The sequence below is a fragment of the Stegastes partitus genome, unplaced genomic scaffold (genome assembly GCF_000690725.1).
Source record: "Stegastes partitus isolate 25-593 unplaced genomic scaffold, Stegastes_partitus-1.0.2 Scaffold113, whole genome shotgun sequence".
Classification (NCBI taxonomy): domain Eukaryota; kingdom Metazoa; phylum Chordata; class Actinopteri; family Pomacentridae; genus Stegastes; species Stegastes partitus.
This window is the reverse complement of record NW_007577844.1, coordinates 741,644-760,424: the sequence shown is the minus strand read 5'-3', so window position 1 is coordinate 760,424 and position 18,781 is coordinate 741,644. Positions and strand designations below refer to the sequence as shown.

The following is an 18,781-nucleotide window of genomic DNA, read 5'->3' as shown; positions in this document are numbered from 1 at the left end:
CTTGTTCATCTGAAAACGTTTTGTGCATATCATAGAATAGAAGAAGAAGAAGAATAGAAAAATACTTTATTTATCCCAGTCTGTTTATCATGTCTCCTACTTCACCAGGAAGTCCATTCTTAGTGTATGTGACCTTCACACTCATGCTGCTGTATGTTGGTCTGTGATTGGGTTTCAAAATAGTTGTGATAACACAAAATCCTGAGAACAAACGTTGCATGTCCATCCCTCTGCGTGGTGAAGCTCAAACATCACAGTGACTTAACAATAACACACTTTTTAGGGGAGAGGATCTGAAATTTAAAACTACAACTAAACCATCGTTGACCTTAGAGTGGGTAACATGACATAAACTGACTGGTGCAGTGTTTTGTCTGGAAGTTAACTTACAGAAGAGCAGATTCTTACCTTCACTGGCATGCCGGTCCCTGAATGCCATCTTGGAGTTGGACCCAAAGCCCTCCATGTCATGCACGGAGGAGGCTCTGCGAATACTGCACATGCTCTCTCTGGAGGCGGTCGGAGTGAGGCCCGGGATTGACGGGGCTGTAATGAGCGTGTCCTCCTGACTCTGGTGCTGGGTCTGGGCAACGGCCTGGTCCGGGTATATCCGGTCCCAGGGGCCTTTTGGCGACGAGTGGTCCAGAGGCCCGGAGACGGGGGTGGAGCAGTGGCTGGGGCCAATGAGGGCACGGGTGTCATTGGCATAGGAGGGACTGCAGCTCTCGCGGGTGGTGGGGAGCTGATAGTCACGCGTGGCCACCGAGCCGTCGCTGTGGCGAGGGGAGTCCACCATTACCGCATCGGGATCTTCCTGCGGCAGGGACTGCTTGCTGATGCCCAGGAGAGGTAAGGCCGGGAAACGGAAGCGAAAGAATCTCCCTTTCCCTGATAAAGGAAGAGCAATGAGAACGCATGTTGTGAAACTGCCTCTTCATGTTAAAGGCCATCTGATAGCACGTTAAAATGACCAGTAACACTGAGGAGGAGTGCTCGAGGGCAGCTGCTATCACATGTGGACAAAAATTATGAGGAAGCTAAATTATTGTGAAGACTATCTGACCGCAGCGAGACCAAAGACGGCATAAAAACAGAATGTACGGTGGTTTTTAATGAGCTCGTAGGATCGACATAACCCTCCCTGACCTTGTGTTGTGTTTTCATGGTGTGCTCGTAGCAGAACTTGTGAGGCATCTTCAACATCCCCGCTGATATCTCTTTGCCAGTAGCAGTGGAAAGCCTGCCAATGCAGCTATTTTAAAAAGACCCTGGCAGATCAAAACAAATGCCCGTTCTGCCTCAGGCACTAGTTCAATCTTCAATTTCCTTCAATTATTCATGGGGGAGGACATTTGCTGAGATATTATAACGGCAGTGGTGCGTTAAGGAGTCGGTCCTATAAAAGATTATGTGCAGGGTTTTAATGAGTGATTGATGGCTCCTGGGGAAATGAAGCAGGATGAAACAAAAAGTGATGTTTATGGTCCAGTTGTCATAACAGTTGGTAGTTAGGAGGGAATCCTGTGTGGAAAAATGTGAAGAAACACAATACAGTTAAAGTTTAGTGTAAAGCTATGCCATATACACACACCCACGTACATACTATTCACAATTACACATTTAGAAGCATCTTATGGTTTGTGTAAATATGTCACGACAGAGAGGCATTCACACTCCCAGGATCTCACATATGGACGGCAAACTGTGGCCTACATGTTGTGAATCATTTAGAAACTTGAACATATGTCGTACATATCTATCTCAGCCCTCAAAAACAAGTCCTGTCGCCACGAGGCACAGTAAAAACCAACCCTAAAGGACAAAAAAGCAAAACTAAATTGATGACACAACCTCGTTATATTTGCTTGAAATAACCACAGCACATTAAATTTGCCATACCCATATCTGTGCAGAGAGGAACAGCTAAGCATGCATTCAGAGACACAATAGGTGGTAAATTAGAAAATAGAATTAATGTTTGAGGCTCAGCAGGAGGCAGGCTGCATTTTTGTCTTCCTCGCTGCTCCCTCTATTAGCTTGAGACTGACAGGGGGGGAGAGAAAGAAACTAATTTTAGACACAATGCCGGTTGGGTCAGTGTGGTGTGTTTAAATGAACTCTTTAGCCAGATGCTGACAATGTTGGAAACGATCATTTGCATTTAATTTGAGATTCAGATCAGGCTCTTAAGCTGGTGTTCGAATCTGCACTGCAGTATGACTAAACAAGTATTCGTTCATCGTCGAGATGAAATGAAGTTGAATTGGCTGTCTTGTCTTTGAAAGGGAATCATGAACAAAAAGTCTGTTTCATCCGAGCTCAGCGCTGTGAAGCAGATAAAACTGCTGATCAAAAATACCATCTGATTCATCAGTCTGAAGCTGATCCCAAACCAGAAAACTCAATTTATATGCCAAAGACATTAAGACCCTGTTAGGCGGGGAGATATCTCCAAAGTTCTCCCCTCGAGCTGGAAAATTCTTCCCTCTTTTGCAGTCAAACCGCAGCAATATCACCGCACAACGCTGACATTTCCACCGGAGCACTCGACTATTTTCACATTTGCTGGAATAAGCTTGAATCCAAACAGCAGCCTTGACGGTTAAAAATGACAGCTTAACAAAATAATGAATGGTAGCACACAAGCGCTCAGAGCACCGCTTCTAATTACCGTGCCTGGCGGATAAGCATAGTGCATACACCACAAATCTTTTAATTAGCTCATAATTCAGTCACACATTCATGGTGCATTCTGACGGAATCGTACGCGGCTGCATTAAAGTGAAAACGCCGAAGCTTTCAGAGAAACGCCGTACTTTGTGCTGTGTGTGCATGTGTCTCTTCCCTCTTCAACCCTCTTATTCTTTCCCTGCAAAAACTCACCAGCAGCTTTACACAACCAGTGGACACACAGTGGCCCTAGTTGCTATGATACCAGATAGTAATATTTGCATTGAATATTAATTGGGCCCGCAGATCCCAGTGTTGGGGAGTGAGCTGTCTTTTTGTAATGCGAGCATGATTCAGATGTCAGGGGAGAAGTACAAAGAGAACAATAAAGCTTTCTCTTGTGGTAAAAGCGGGACAAAAGAACAACTTTGCATCCTTTTGTTTCCGTCTCTGGCCTTTGTGATTACATTTTTGCATGCGGTGCTCTTTTACCTTGAGGAGTATTTACCTGGACCCCCAGTCCTCCTCTTGCTCACCAGCTCCAGAGAATAACATTGATAATTTTGCTGTGTCCCCAGTTTGCCCCACACTCATTTATTACGGAGAAAATTAGAGTGTGATTGCAATGAGCCCGAGTTAATAGTTGCTCACTCCAGAGAGTGGAGTTTGATTCCCAGGTAAAGCTGTGAATGAATACTGATTTTGAGTTTGACTCTGGCTGCATATTTGCAGCTGGGAGGGGGTTAGAGCAAAGATAGGAGAGGCAAGAGCTGCAAATGACTGGACACAGATAAGATATGGATCAGCCACTGAGACAGGTGAATGTACAGCAGCATCATGTACATATGCAGGGGAGAGCTCAAATACATCGGGTCCTAAAAAGTACCCCTCTACTGTCTCATCTACTCAGCAGCAGCTGCCCCAGCTAATCAAACCTCTCTCTGGTGTTTAGATTCTTTGCGTAGATAAATTTAAAAGAAGATACGATCCTGGGTACCGCAACAAATAAGAGTTGGAATAACGTTGGAGCTGATTTATTCAAAAAGTACGTCCCATCATTTGATTAAATGTAGCAGGAGCCTTCAAAGAGCAAAACCTGCACCGGGGTGTAGCCATTAGATATCATTTACAAGGTGTTAAGTAGGTGCTGTGAAGATAATTTAAATGGATTCAGTCGTCTGGGTCACGATAGGCATCTTTAGTGTTTCCCCGCGTATGATTACATTCAAATTATTCATAGTTTTTCTGAACAAATACTCTTCAGCGAACACGTGACGGCGCTGCCAGGAGCCCCAGAGTCCACACACTCCACCTCTCCTCCACCTGCACTCATCATCAGCTGTGCAAATGAAAAACACCTGCAGTTGTGAATAAAGATTTACATACACCTGTAAAGACCGTGAATATAAAGTTAGTCCTGAGTTTCCAGTGACTCTTACAACTGTTCATTTTCTGTGATAGGATGATCGGAACACAGCATCTTGGTCACAAAGAGCCTTTTGGTTCTTTACAGGTCTTCTGGACATATGACAAAATCTGCTGGAGTAAAACTACACATACAGCAATTCTAACATTTGGTTAAATGTCTCTTGGCCACTTTCACCTCGGTTTGGTACTTTTGGTGGCTGTCCACAAGATTCTGGTTGTCTTTGACTCCTCTTGACAGAACTGGTGCAATTGGCTTTCTGACACAGACTTTCTGTTTAGATCAGTCTAAACCTGTCATTCTAGCCTCATTTAGCCATTTCTTTACTACTTTTGTTGTGTTTGTGGTCATTGTCTTGTTGGAACACCCGACTACATCCAAGACCAACCTTTTGGCTGATGGGTTTAATTTTTTAACAACAATGTGGAGGTAATCCTCCTTTTTATGATTCCATTTACTTTCTGTAAAGCTCCAGTTCTACTGGTACCAAAACTGCCCCAGAGCATCATGCTGCCACCAGCTCTTGGGGTTAAGGGCCTTACCTTCTCTCCTCCAAACATATTTCTGGTCATTGTGGTAAAATAGCTTTTTCTCTCACAAAAGACATCAGCTGTAGTCAATCACTCAAGGTAACGGATTACGCCGCTAAACAATCTGATCAACACTTCCTGCATCACTAGAACTGATCATTAAGCTGCTGTGTGTGTATTTTTGACCCAGCAGATTTGGTCTGGGCGGCTGTGGCTCAGGTGGTAGAGCGGGTTGTCCTCCAATCGCAAGGTTGGCGGTTCGACCTCTGGCCCATCCACAGCTGAAGTGCCCTTGAGCAAGACACTGAACCCGAAGTTGCTCCCAATGGCAGGCAGCACCTTGCATGGCAGCTCTGTCGCCATTGGTGTATGAACGTGTGTGAATGGGTGAAAGAGAAACGCTGTAAAATAAGTGTCATTTATGAAAGAACCAAAATGAATGATATTCTTGTGACGAAGATGAATTTCAATCATTCTATCATAGAAAATTAAGAGTTGTAGGATTCACTGGAAACCCAGGACTGCTATGATATACGTTCTCTTAAAAGCATATGTACATTTGTGTTTACGACTGTGTACTCTTGATTCTGCAGGTAAATGCAGTATTTTGTTTATCGGTGTGATTCCACCAGCTCTGTGAAAGCTGCATCAGATGCTTAACAAACACTAAGCGGTGAGCTTTGGCATCCTTGTGCCTCCAGCAGCCTGCAGCAGAGCACATTTCCATGTCTGACTGATTTGTTTAATTTGAAGAATTTGTTTTTGCAGCATTAACAGCTGCTGCAGCTGTAGGGCCCTCAAACGTGATTCTGTTTGTAACACAGCCTCTGTTATTTACAGGTAGACTATGCACATCAGGATTAATCGGGGATGTGCATTGACCATTTCTAATTGATGGTGGGTGGGACATGAGGCTTACCTAAAAAAGGAAAAAAACTGTGCAGGGTTTAACCTGCGGTGTGGATCCTATGCACAGCTTTGTTAAAGAGGCTCCTCATCTGGTGCCTAAACTAGGACTGGACAGATTCTTATGAGTTCAGGTTGTGTTAAAGTTCAGGTGATGGGAAGTTCTCAGAGTGGAGGAGAACAAAACACTGAGAACTGCTCATGTTGTTTTGCTCACATGTCACAAGGTAAGCAGTATTTTTTGGCTTTATTGGGCAGAAACTCCACATTAACCTTTTAGTATATTCTAATTCAAGTGGTCTGAGAGGAAACTAGGCTTCTGTACCTCCTGTTGGCTCAGCTTCCAGGCAGGGAGATGTTCACCAATCACATGAGATAGTATATATAGCAGCATAATCTGTGGTGAAGACGGGATGTGTTCAGATGAAGGTTCTTCAGAGAGTGGCTTGATCCAGCTGGACTACCTTTGTTTGAAGTGCGTGCTCACCTAGCAGGACGGGCTTACAGCGCAGAGAGGGAAGAGCTACAGTTTGAAATTCTGGTAGTTTTCATTTTCTGGCCGCTGCAGCTTTAATTGCAACTGTAATAAAAAGGTTACTTCAGCGCTTGTTACTGACCCATTGTACTGACAACATGCTATGTGGGTCATTATCTGCCTTTGGAGTGGACATATTGTGCTTCTTATTTGCCTTCTGATGTTCAGGTGTGTCCTACGTAGCCTAGTGTAGCTCTGAAACCAGTAAAGCATTAAAGTGTCCTTCCCTTTATTGTGTAATGTATGCATGTGTAGAGGTGGCCCTGCTAAGTCACATTAATTCAGACTGTGAGAATCCAAGATGGCTGAAGACTGGCTGGATCACCACGAGGCGAAAAGGCAATTGATAAGCAGTGCTTAGTGCATTCCCCAGATACAGTACATGGCTCATCACCTTGCTGGCATCACATCCAAAGGCAGCTGATTCTACACATTATGTAAAGCTACCTTGAGAACAGCAAAAGGTTTCACTGAGTGGAATTTACATCCACAGCAGCGTGTTCTTCTGTGATGTCCTCATAAATTATGCAGAGTTACTCATCATTAGTGACCTCTGTCCATCTGCTAGTAGAAAAAAAAAAGTGCAATACTAGGTTTCTGGAATTAGCTGAGAGAGGGCTGAGATGAAATGAGGCCAAAACACACCAACTCTCTATAGTAATGCCTGCTACAGCAGAGGTTGCGTGTAGGCAGGCAGATACGTGTCCAGCGTCGGGACTCGACCTTGTAAGCAAATCTGGACCTCACCACCAGATTTGCAGGGATGCCCACTTAGATATGCAGATAGGCATGAACAGACTTGAATTCATAAACGCCTGCTTCATCGGGGGGCTGCCCTTGTGCTCAGACTGGGCAATTACTTCGCTTAAAGAAGCAAAAGAAGGCAGCATTACCAGTGACATGTACACTCCTGCACTAACACGTACAGACTATACAGCTTCTACTTTCATGCATGGTTTCTCCAGAGTCTCAGTGTGCATGCTACCGGGTAGGGTGCACAAACACACTTAGAAACTCGACACACAGATCCCGCCTCTCTCACCGCACACCCCATGAGGCATTGCAGCCTGTTAGGGGCCTCATCCAATTACAGTCATCTAGAGCTAACCTCTGGTCCTCCGTGCTGCTGCTTTACGCGTCACAGACAGAAAATGGACAAAGAGAGAGATTTCAAAGTGAGAGGAGGCATCAAGAGCATGTTCAAGAGCACCGCTGGGGAATGGCATTATACACTATTACACCGACAGCTCTGGGAAGCTGAGTGCTTCACAGCACTGCTCCAGTAGTTCATCAGGCCAGCCTGGCAGGCTAGGAGCTATAATTGGGCCAGACCTTTGAGATGATAGCAGGCTAACACATCAGTGTCTGCTAAACGCTGGTGTCAACATGCCAAAGGAGCTGTCTAGCAGGGAATTCCTGCAGCTGCACTCCTGCTGCAAGTAGAAATGTAGGTACAAGCTGCAGCTAAGCTAAGATGCTCAAGTAATGCATGGATAATAGCAGACAGCAGCATGTGTAGCGTTAATATTAGTGACATGTCAAACTGTTGAGACACAGTGGTGATAGTGGGATAGAGGCACAAATCCATGTGGATGTGGGAAACCAGTTAAAGGTCATGACTGGCTGCTACATTACTCCTTCCTCCTGCAGTCTCACCCAGCGACCACATCTTTCTTCTGGCGTATATGAACAGTACACGTGCAGTGCTTTATCAAGATCAGTCCTGAGGATGTATTGTATGGCCACCTGTTTACCAGCAGGATCTGTAACACAATATTTACTGAATGACTCCAGCACAGCTACACTCAGGGGAGGAATAAAAGCTCCCACCAAATGTCACATGGTGTTATCTGTCCTGGTCCTCCTCCTCCTCCCCAGGCCGCTCTGTCTTTACTCACGTTGGTCAGCTTTGGACGGGGACGTGTGGTTGAGTCTCTCCAGTGAGTCGCTGCTGCCTTCGTCCAGGATGTAATCGAAGTTGAGGATGAACATCATGACCACACCCTCTTCGTTCTTCACGGGGATGATGTGGGTGGCGCAGAGGAAGTTTGAACCTAACCAGCAAAAAAAATAAACTACAATTAGAAATGGACAATAAACTTTGATTGCCTTAGGATGCGAGTCACTGCAATACAATCCTCAAATCATGAATCCCATCAGTCTTAAAGACAGGTTTGTTTAGTTTAAACTTCATTATTTTCTGCTCAAAATAAAATGGTATATCCTGAACAGTAACATAACAGCCTTCCACATACAGTACAGTTTGACGCTGGAGCTTTCCATTAACACTTCTGACATTCAAACATCTTATCCCAGATAAAGCTGTGTGAGCAGAAAGGCCTGGCAGAAAAATGAGGGTGAAAAGGTTAAGAGGTCCACAGAGATGAAAGCCTCTGGAGCTGAATGATTTCATACATCCAGACATGGCCTGAGGCTGCGCTGCACAGTTCAGTACAGTGAAACACACTGCCAGCATCACCGTGCGCCTCAAGTTAACATTAATGTGTTAACAAATGGTTTAAATAATGCAGCCACATGACATCAAAATGCCACGCGAATAATAATCATGCATTTTCCCTGAATGCTCCATCAAAGTAAAAGTAAAGATAAAACAGAGCTGCTCTCAGGTCTTGAGGCTCTCGTTTGTTCAGGCCCAATTATTAGAACTGCCGCGGTCCCGCAGTGGGAGGTAAATTTAATGCAGCTCTGCGTGCCGCTAATGCTTCACGTCTAAATATCCCTAATTCATCAAACAGGAGACGGGAGGGTTAGCAGAGAGGAAGCAGAGACGGTGGGAAGTTTCTACCAGTTGTCTTAGCTTCAGACAAAACTCTGACAATAAAAGAAAAGACCACCTTCAGGATATTTTAAATCTAACTCAATCAGAATCATGTCCATATGATGCTTTATATGCTGCAACACATATCATGAGTAAAATAAGCAGTCAACATCCCGGCTGAGCATTTCCACCTTGAAACCATGCTGTCCTAAAAACATGGATTCTTACTGATACTTGCCACCGTGTGGACCAGAGCTTTACAGAGTTTGAGCAAATCTGCAGGTGATCTAGTGACATCTGAGCCATTTTAAGGCAGGAAGAGATTATTTTCATCTAAAAACTACTAAATATGTAACTTTGATGGTCAGAGAGGAGATTTGGGGGTTAAATCACTGACCAGAGGAGGTTTAGGCTTAAACTGTGACACGCTGAGTGACCAGCATTCACTAAATGGTTGGACAAGAGCCATGACGAGTCCTACTCGTGTTAAAAACGACATGTATGTTAAGTTTTAAATAATACACGTGGACCTCTGGAAGATGCTCCCTCTCACATCAGGCTGGAAGTCCTGCTGTCACCACAAAGCTATTTATAGCTCGGCCAACAGCCGCCCGGCCCACAGCGTTTCTGTTCTCGGGGAGACGAACTGCTGCACAAACACTCTGCTGTAATCCCGACTCTTCCCCCACATGTTCTCGTAAACGTCCCAATAATTGGGGAAGTCCGGTCATCTTCTTACAATGTGTTGGCTCAGAAGTCCGACGGTGCAGAATTACGAACCAACTCCTTCGCCAGGCGTGGATTTGATTTATGTTTTGGGGAACCCTGTTTCCGCTGGGCTAAGCAGTACGCTGGCCCTAATAGTACATCAGTGTCATCATGGGCGGATCGAGCCATTCATTTCCATCAGAGGGAGGCCGTGGGGGGAAGGGTGGGGGGTAGGGCAGCATCACGCCTCCTGTGACTTTAGTGAGAATATGCAAAACAAGCCGATCGGCGAGGAGAAGCGTGTCTTTGCTTTCATTGTTTTCAGGGACAGTCTGCATGTATGCAGCTGGAGGGAATGCCTCCTGCACACAGAACGTCCAGAAAAGAAACAGGAGAAGGAAGCAGGAAGTCAGACCATCTCGTGTACTTGCCTAATGTTGACAGATTTAATTATTTACACCTAACTAAGTTCTCGACTTTGATTTCAGCGCTGAATCTTTGATCTGAGCACAATTCGTTGTCATAAAAACACAAGTGCGTCTGTTTTATCTCCTTCAGCTCGAGTAGTGGCACTGACAGTGACGAGCATCCTATTATATGATTCACTGTGTTTGCAAAGTAAAATGATCATGTCTGTCTCCATGGAAACGTGCGAGCGCTTCAAAGGAAAGCAAACTTTGTGTGCCGAGTTGGACGTTAGTTTAATTTGTCACCAGCACAAAGACGCTTGTCAATGAGATCATATTTATTCATCTGTCGGTTTGGTAACTCTGACAAAGTGACAGAAGTTTCTATTGTGACAACTAGTCTCGATGGACACGTACCACTGTCGTACACGTTGGACATTTCTTGTGTATTGATGGCAAGTACAGAAAGCACAACATTAAAACTCAGGCTAAATTCATACTGATACAAATCTCATGGAGGCTGATCTTTTAGACTCCGACTCCTGCTGAATCTTGGATAATCCAAAAAATGGGAAAGGAGGTGGAGCAGGAGTGGAGCTGAGGTGCAAATGTCTCTGGATCATGGACCGTCCATCGACTGCACCTGTGCATGTATAAAGCTTAATGCAATCTGAATGAGTGAGTTATATAAAGATTCTCTTGAGCATATGGTTCAGTTCACACTGGAATCTAATACTGATTACATTTAAACAAATAACGTAAACTGCTCAACAAACAAATCATATCTGAGCAATAAATCTGCATAGAGCACTAAAGCTTGATTACACTCCCTTGGGGACGTGCGCTCGAGCAGCTGCAGACACCACAGTTGCATTGTTGTCTATTATTTTTGTGGAGTCCACTTGGAGGACTTTGTTCCAGACATGCACAGTAGCTCGGAACTACATATTCTGCACAAGCACATTATTGCCAAGCATGCACACCAGCGCCCTTGTAGTGCAGTCACAAAAAGTTGAGCTAAGTTGCGCTGACCCTCGCATAAAGTATCGCTAGCCTAAGGCTTGCAGAGTGAGCCATTGACAAGCACAGCCACACAAATGCACTTGTACACACTGACGCCTTCGTACGACCATGCACATCATTTACAAAAACAAGTGCAGTGCTGTGGGAAAGTTTCAGGCACTTCAGATGTTTGGATTATTTAGCATCGTATAATAGCATCAGGGAGGAGGGAATTCTCCCAATGAGTCAAAACATATGGAGAGTCATAAAGAACAAGAACAAGAAGTCCTGCAGCATCATGGAGTCAATCTGGGACTACGAAAGGAGAAACTGGCACAGTCTTAATCCACAGAAGAACTGTGGTAAATTCTCCAAAGATGCTTGGAACAAGCTGCCAAATAGCTTGAAAACCAGCGAGCAAGTGCACCAAAAACAACCGGATGCTGTTCGAAGGACAAAAACTTGTTTTGGTGCAGCCACTTTGTATGAAGTAACCCAAAGACATAAACTATTGACTGCTTTGTTTTTTAATAATCTTTACTTTTCATGCCTAAAAACTCTGCAAGCAGAAACTTAATCTTCATAAAGCAATCGCTTCATGAATGTGTGTGTGTGTGCGTTTGTGTTGCACATGTATGGGGGCATGCATGTGTGCATTCTAAAAATAGGCTGCTTGGAATCCATGGGCATCTATAATTCATCAGTGCTAAGTATTATGTTCTAGAAAGCATAATGGTTGGACCTCTTAAGGCAATATAAGAATGAGAAAAGGCTCAGTGTGTGTGTGTGTGTGTGTGTGTGTGTGTGTGTGTGTGTGTGTGTGAGATGAAGACGACAACCAGAGAGAGATGTTGATGAGCTAGATGAACAATGTGTTTTCTACAAATTGGTTGGATAAAATTATTAGTTTGTGGATGCAGTGATTATATTTTCCATTTCTGCAGCATTGACTGTTTGGTTGTTTGTCGCAGTGGCAGTAAAAGTTTAGTTTCTTTCATGTTGTCTTCATGTTGTCATGCACTTGCAGCAACAGCCAACAATATGCTAAGCTCAGCTGCTACACAGGAGCAGGAGGTCATGGTACTGTGTGTATGTTTACATCCAGCCTGAGTGTTTGCGACAGAGACGGAGGAGGGACACAGTGTTGACAATGTAAAGCTGACAACAGAGCAAGTGTTTGTCCGAACAGCCCGTCTTCTGACAATCGCGTTCCTACACAACAAACAGTTGTATAGAAAGGTAGGTTTTAGTAAACAGGGTGTGTTTTCTCTTTAGAAACCTCCACTGAGCACGTCTATCTATGTGAGTTTTTAAACTGTATTCAGCCACAAAACAGAGAATATTTATTGTCCTGTGAGCTAAATGAGTCAAAACGTTCTCTCTATGTGATGACCCACAACAGAATGCAGCTATTCTGAAATAAAAATCTATTAATACCATCTACTGTCCATTTCTCACTCACTCTGGCCTCCATCACTTTCTCTCTAGCGCTTTTTCCCTCCATGTCCTTGCCCGTCTATCACTCACTTCCACCTTCACTGTTATTAAATCCACCCTTGGCCGCATTTTTTATGTTGCATATTCCGGTTTGCGCTTTAGCCGGAGTGTGACTGCTCTCTCTCCTCTCTCTCTCTCTCCCCTCCTCATCTGTGGACGTGCCTCTCCCTGGCTGCCCGGGTTCTCTGCAGGAAGGCCACCTGACGTGTTATAAGTGAGCAGATCAAACAGATCCCCGGTGCTGCTGCCGATGCAAATTTCTGCCAGTCTGCCTGCATATCCTGCCTCAGAGGAGGGTCGAAGGTAAACACGCACATACATGCACGGTCACACTCACGCAAACAGAAATACCATTTACATTTCTCATCTGCACACGGGTATAGAGATGGACGGACGGACGGACGGACGGACGGACGGACAGACAGACAGCGGTCTACACAAGCATGCGCACACAAACACTAATGAGGTTCACAGATCTCAGCTCAGCACACTCCGAGTAGCCGCAGACACACACAAACACAGTCAGTCACACACAGCCTGCCGGCAGCATTAATTAGCAGAATGTTCTCTGTCCAACTAAATCTAATAAGCAGGCGATGGAGCCGGTTTACACGGTGCAGTGTAATGAGATAACGCACCTCTGAAAGACACTAAAACAACTTTAGTCGGAGCATCTCTGACCTGAATATTTATGGAGACATGCAGAGCAAACGCATCCTAATGCCACACATTAAGGGCTATCTCAGTTTTGTCTATATATTTTTAAATTACTTCTTCCAAACCCAACCCATCATGACTCAGCATTCTCTGTCCCACACTCAAATCTCCAGTCATGGATGGATGGACAAAAACAGAAACACAATCTGTTCTTTTCAGGTCTTCAATCCTCGGAGGATGGCAGCTGAAGGAAAGTGCTGACTTGTAGTTTGTGCAAGAGGCAAAGAATCTTAAACTTCAGCAAGGTGAAGGCGGGCTAATAAACACAGAACTGCCAGTCATTCTCACAAACAAGCCTCAAACCAGAGGGATTCCTATATATAACAGCGGGATAAGCCTTCTGCATCGCTGGTGCACTTTTGCACTCGCCTGGTGTCTCAAAGTCAAACCTTAAGCCTGAGTGGAAACGTGGGTCTTATCGATTTAAACATTTTCCACTCGGCTTCATTTCCTGGCTGACGTGGTGCAGCCTACCTGGATTAACAGAGCTACCTGGTAATATGTCGCTACACAGATGGCTCGGCAGGATGACAGCACAGTGTGCTACCAAGTGCGTACGCAGAATATGCCAAATCACAGTGTGCTGAGGGGCTCTTTCATGCTTTCACAACGAAGCCGAATTGTTTCGTGTCATCTCTTTTGAACACACCATTACTCTGCTACTGTGGAGAATCAGTGTTCATTCTGATAAACCAAAAGATATTTTTTTTGAAAGGCTGGTCCCCATTCACAAAGTCACCTCCACACCAGTTTGCTTTCTACTTAATGTCTTTCCAATAAAATGCGTGGATGACTGGTCCCTCCAAAGACATGAGCTGTGGAACAAACACAGTAATATGTGCAGACAGCTGAATAAATGCAGCTACTCATCTGAAACGAACTGGTTGGTATTCTGCATAACCAGCACAATGAAGGCAACCTTCTATGCATAAGTTTATTTGGGAGGCTCATTTAACCTTGAGGTTTGGACCGAAAGCAGCACCGCTGTTGGAGCCGAGGACAAAGTTCAGGTGAGGACATTCTTATGTTGCGCGGATACACCGATGACCAACTGTTCCCACAGCGTTGTGCCTTCATTAGAGAGTAATCCAATACACCACACACACATACAAGTGCACATCCAGTCCAACACATGACTGTGAAATTATCACCCTGCTCACCTCTGTGTTCTCACCCTGTAAATCTCGCCACCTTCTCATTCTCTTCCTATCAAGGTTATGCCAGTTCGCCCTCATTCTCAGCTGAAGGCCTCTGTGGTACAGACGATGCATTCCCCTCACATTTTCTCCTCACTTTCACTTCCTCGTATTCACTCAATGGCTCAGCAATTCTGTGTAAATTTATGGAAATTAGAAGGATGAAGGAAACCAAAACAATCTCACATCTACACCAGGAGGTCACTTCATCAGCTGCACATGTGCAAGCAAAGGCAAGTCCGGCACCACCTGTCAGAGTTAGGGTGTGAGAGTGTGATTGCTTGGTGGAAGAAGATGTACGCTGTCGAACCTCTTGCCAGAAGACAGCGTGGCAACCAGGCCATGATGGGGGTGGGTGGGGTCACTGATGTTGGTAGCATTGGTACGGCAGCGTTTGTATACAAAGTCCTGGATGGATGGAGGTCTGAAGCTTTGTGAGCTCTGAGCCAGACGGAGCTGGAGAACGCTCCAGTAGAAAGTGGTGAGGGTGGCAGAAAGTGCAATTGCTGCTGGGCTTTCTTGACAGGAAATGCATTAAGCACCACGTCCGATTGTCTGTGATGCCCAGAAGTTCTGTGGTCTGGACAGACTCCACTGTTGTGCTGTTGTTGTAGAGAGTTGTACGTCTCTGCTGGGTTTTGTTTTGTTTTTTCACAATATTAAATTGATGCAATTACCAACATTATCACATCAATCTAACCCATCATCAAATATTGATTACAACAGGAAATCAGATGTTTTTTTTTCTTTCCTGCAACAATGCATTTAATTATGTGACGGCAACAGGTCTCTTGAATTACTGCTGAGAGTGCCCTTCATGCCCTTCAAGTCTTATTCAAAATACTCAGGTGCATTAGTGAAAGCTGTTAGAGGTTTTGTTTTAAATGCTCGAAGTAATGAAGGTCTTTCTGCCACAAAAAGGACAAAGAAAGTTTTTTTTAAAGTCGTACCAGCAGGTAGAAGTGCAATGATTAGTAGATTAACTGATTAATCAGTTTTTCAGCAAACAATACAACATTTTATGATATTAACTAACCCTCTACTACATTGTGGTGACCATATTTCACTATTAAGTCAAATGAATAAACTATTTATTTGTCTTATGTATGCAGGATAAGTTGTAATCCGGTGCAGCAAGTAGTAGTTCGGTAACCTTGATTAAATCCTTGCACATGTAGCTTCACACAACCTCCAACCTGGCTGCATAATATCCTTGTACGCTACTATGACGTAAAATACTTTGCACGTGCTGATAAACTGAAATCACTGAGCCGATGGGACCTGCTGAGCAGTGTGGTGCAGTGAGAAGAGTTCCAGTTTCAAGAAGCTGGAAATTTCATTAGATTCTATTTCCACTATCAATAATTAAGACAACGCAGCAGGAGTTTTCAAGGTGTCCAGGTAACTAAAGTGCAGCGCATACATACATTGATCAGTGTGATTAAAATGCATTTGATCAAGTTCCTCCTCTGTCTCTCAAACAGCTGCTAAACGCTTGTGTGTGACAGTGATTATGGGATCGTGCTGTACGTCATTCATGACAGCCCTTATTTGAAGGAACCTCTGTCACACTTAAAATCATTTTAAATGGCAGCCTTGCTTGTTGCCGCTGCCTAACAGTCCCGGTTAGGTGTGTGCATGTGAGTGACACTGATGTGAGCTGAGCCTCCAGCAGCAGGGAGCTGCTGGTGGGGTTACAGTGACATCTCCCTCCATGTTTCCCTGCCTCTCTCTGTCGCTGCAAAAAGCTCAGCGGGGAGCTTCTTCAGCTTGGCACGGCTAATTGTCATCAAATCAACTTATCCGGCTTCCTCTCTGACCCAGTGTCTGCAAGTCAGCATGCGTCTGAGTCAATCACTGCAGCACGACTGGCGTCTCCTCTCTGGCTTCACATCAGAGGGTGAAAAACACGGCGGCTGTTTGTGAATGACAACGACGTGCAGGCCGGCGTGAACTGAAAAAATAACTGCTGGAGTATGAGGGTAAATAAAAAGTTAAATATGACATCTGACCTTGTTTCAGGAGGGGAGAGGCTTATTTTTTTGTTTATCATTCTGGGGAAATGTGATCCCTTCCCCTTCTCCACCGGGAACATTCAGCTGTACTAAGAGGTGTTTAACTCTGATGCATACTCTCTAATCCAGAAGGGACAGCGTTGCCTTATCCCCACTGATGCAACACATCAGCAGCAGGCTGGCGTCGGGCTGAATGATTTGGGGAAAACATCTAATTGCAATTTCTGCCGACGTGTACGGCGATTTGATTTCTAATACCATTTTTTACGGTTAAGTTTCAGTTCAATATTCCCTGTGACTGATTTAAATTCTTCTTTCCAAGTGCTGTCAGAGCCACAAATGCCTCTTTATCACAATAAGTGCAATATATTGTAAATATGCAGCTGTGCAACACACACAGTGATCATGCTTGTTATTTAATTACATCTTTATATATAGAGTTTTTTTAGGGCTGGAGATTAAAGCTAAAAAAAAATCACCACAGTAAAATGTGTTACTTCGGGTAATATCGATAGTTATTGCTCATTTTTAATAAACTATTTTTAACAAAGACTCAGTTTAAATTTCACCACTTTACATTGGATTTAACCACTTCAGCCTGTTTATTAGGGTAGCATACGAGTGAAAAACTACTAAATTTACACACATAAATGAAAATAAATAAAGATAAAGGACTGCTCTCACCTTGATACACATTAAACTACAAAGTGCACGGGGGGCAAAGCCACCTCACCACTCTGAGGTTATGGTTCCCAGTAGTTGGCCTTCAATAAATATCAGTAGACGAGGATCCCCTACTGGTCTTTGCACACCAACGTTAAGTTCACCAGCCCTCAGAGCCGGTCTCAAGGAGTGCACCGCTTAGGTGGAGGTGGCAGGGGACACGGGGTTGTGGGTGTTCTTAGGTGAAGCTCATCGTTTTACTACCAGCTGCAAGCTTCAACCAAAGGAAGGTCTGCAGACAGAGCGTCGGAGGGCACTGAAAAATGTACGAGGTGTGGCGATTAAATAATGACACAGGGCTTTTATCAGTCAGATCACAGCGTGCAGGCATGAACCGAGTCGTATCTATTGATCACTGGGCAACAAGCCCGATGAGCCTCAGTCTGCTTAAATCAAACACAAGCGAATTCCAGCACTAGTGTCATTACTTCATAGTAGATCCTAAATTGTTGGCTTTGCAATTTGCTAATTGCGTTGCTTCAAATTGCGATTTGAAGTCAATCCTTCAGCCCGAGTCTGATGTTTTTTTAACCCACAACACAAAAGTCCCACATAAATCACTGCAGGAGACATTTATCCATCAACACAAACCATCAACAAAACCATAGACAGTAAAGCACAATACAGCACCGGCTTCACCACAGCTGGTTAAAAAATAAAAGGCTCAGATGTTGCTGCGTACGTTACTAAAAATCATTCTCATCAATACGTTGTGGACGTAATCGCTCCCCTGGCAGGGCAGCCTCAGCGCTCAATACGTTACCTCTGCTCATTATCACTGCAGCACCTTCAGCAGTCACAAGAAGATGCTCCACCAAACAAAACAGAACCACAACGCCACGACTCTTAGTGTCTCACATGTGCACATACTCCCAAATACACATGTAATCCAACAGCTACTGCACATATGTTACGGATACGTTCTAGAGAAACCAGCTACGGGTCAACAATCCATATCGCTGCATCTCTACTCCCATGTGTCTCTGTGCAATTGCCTGAACCGCTGGGAGCTGTGGGTGTTCCGTGGTGGTACACTGAGGCAGCCAATATTGCCTCCACTCGAAAACTAAGTAGCCAAAATCAATGTGGAGAGTATATGATGGGAAAGATGAGGCATTAAACCTCCACGCATCACGGCCCGGACGTCGTCAGTGCATAATGGCTTTTAACACGGCTTGATGATGTTGGCAAAACTGCCGATTATTCAAAGAGACAGCGTTCGGCTCACAAGGTCACCGCGGCCCGGTACGGCGTCCAAGCCTGTCTGACTGTAAGTCACTCGCTGTAAAACTCTGATCAGATGATACGATATGCAAAGACAAGCAGCGAAAGTTTAGCCTGGGCTTTGGAAACACGGAGTGAGTCACGGCGCCGTGCAGCATACAAACAGTTTTATCTTTCATGTTTGTCCTTGATCACGGTAATATGGTTAAGTCACCGCGCTGCTAGGTTTTTTCCATGTGTTCATTTTTATCCCTCATTGTGTTCTGCCTCCAAATGTAAACCAGGACTAAGCGATGTTTACTACGCACACATCACAACCTCACTGTCTGGCTTGTCTGCAACTGAAGAATCAGCTGTTGGGGACGATGGTGGGACTCGTGTCACTATAAGGCAGGTTCTCTTCATTTGTTTGAGCAATCAGAACCGGTGCCCTGTCACGACTTTTA

The 18,781-nt window shown here is 44.6% G+C and overlaps 1 protein-coding gene across 1 annotated transcript in view; it reads right to left on the bottom strand.

The window, feature by feature from the left end:
- The window catches only part of LOC103354602 (potassium voltage-gated channel subfamily H member 7-like), a 66,375-nt gene that overhangs the window by 34,617 nt on the left and 12,977 nt on the right, over positions 1–18,781 (bottom strand). Inside the window, exons 3-4 of the mRNA XM_008278040.1 lie at positions 7,966–8,121; positions 409–888 (exon numbers count right to left, since the gene is read on the bottom strand). Coding sequence (XP_008276262.1) covers positions 409–888; positions 7,966–8,121 — 636 coding nt within the window. The remainder of the gene's footprint in view (positions 1–408; positions 889–7,965; positions 8,122–18,781) is intronic.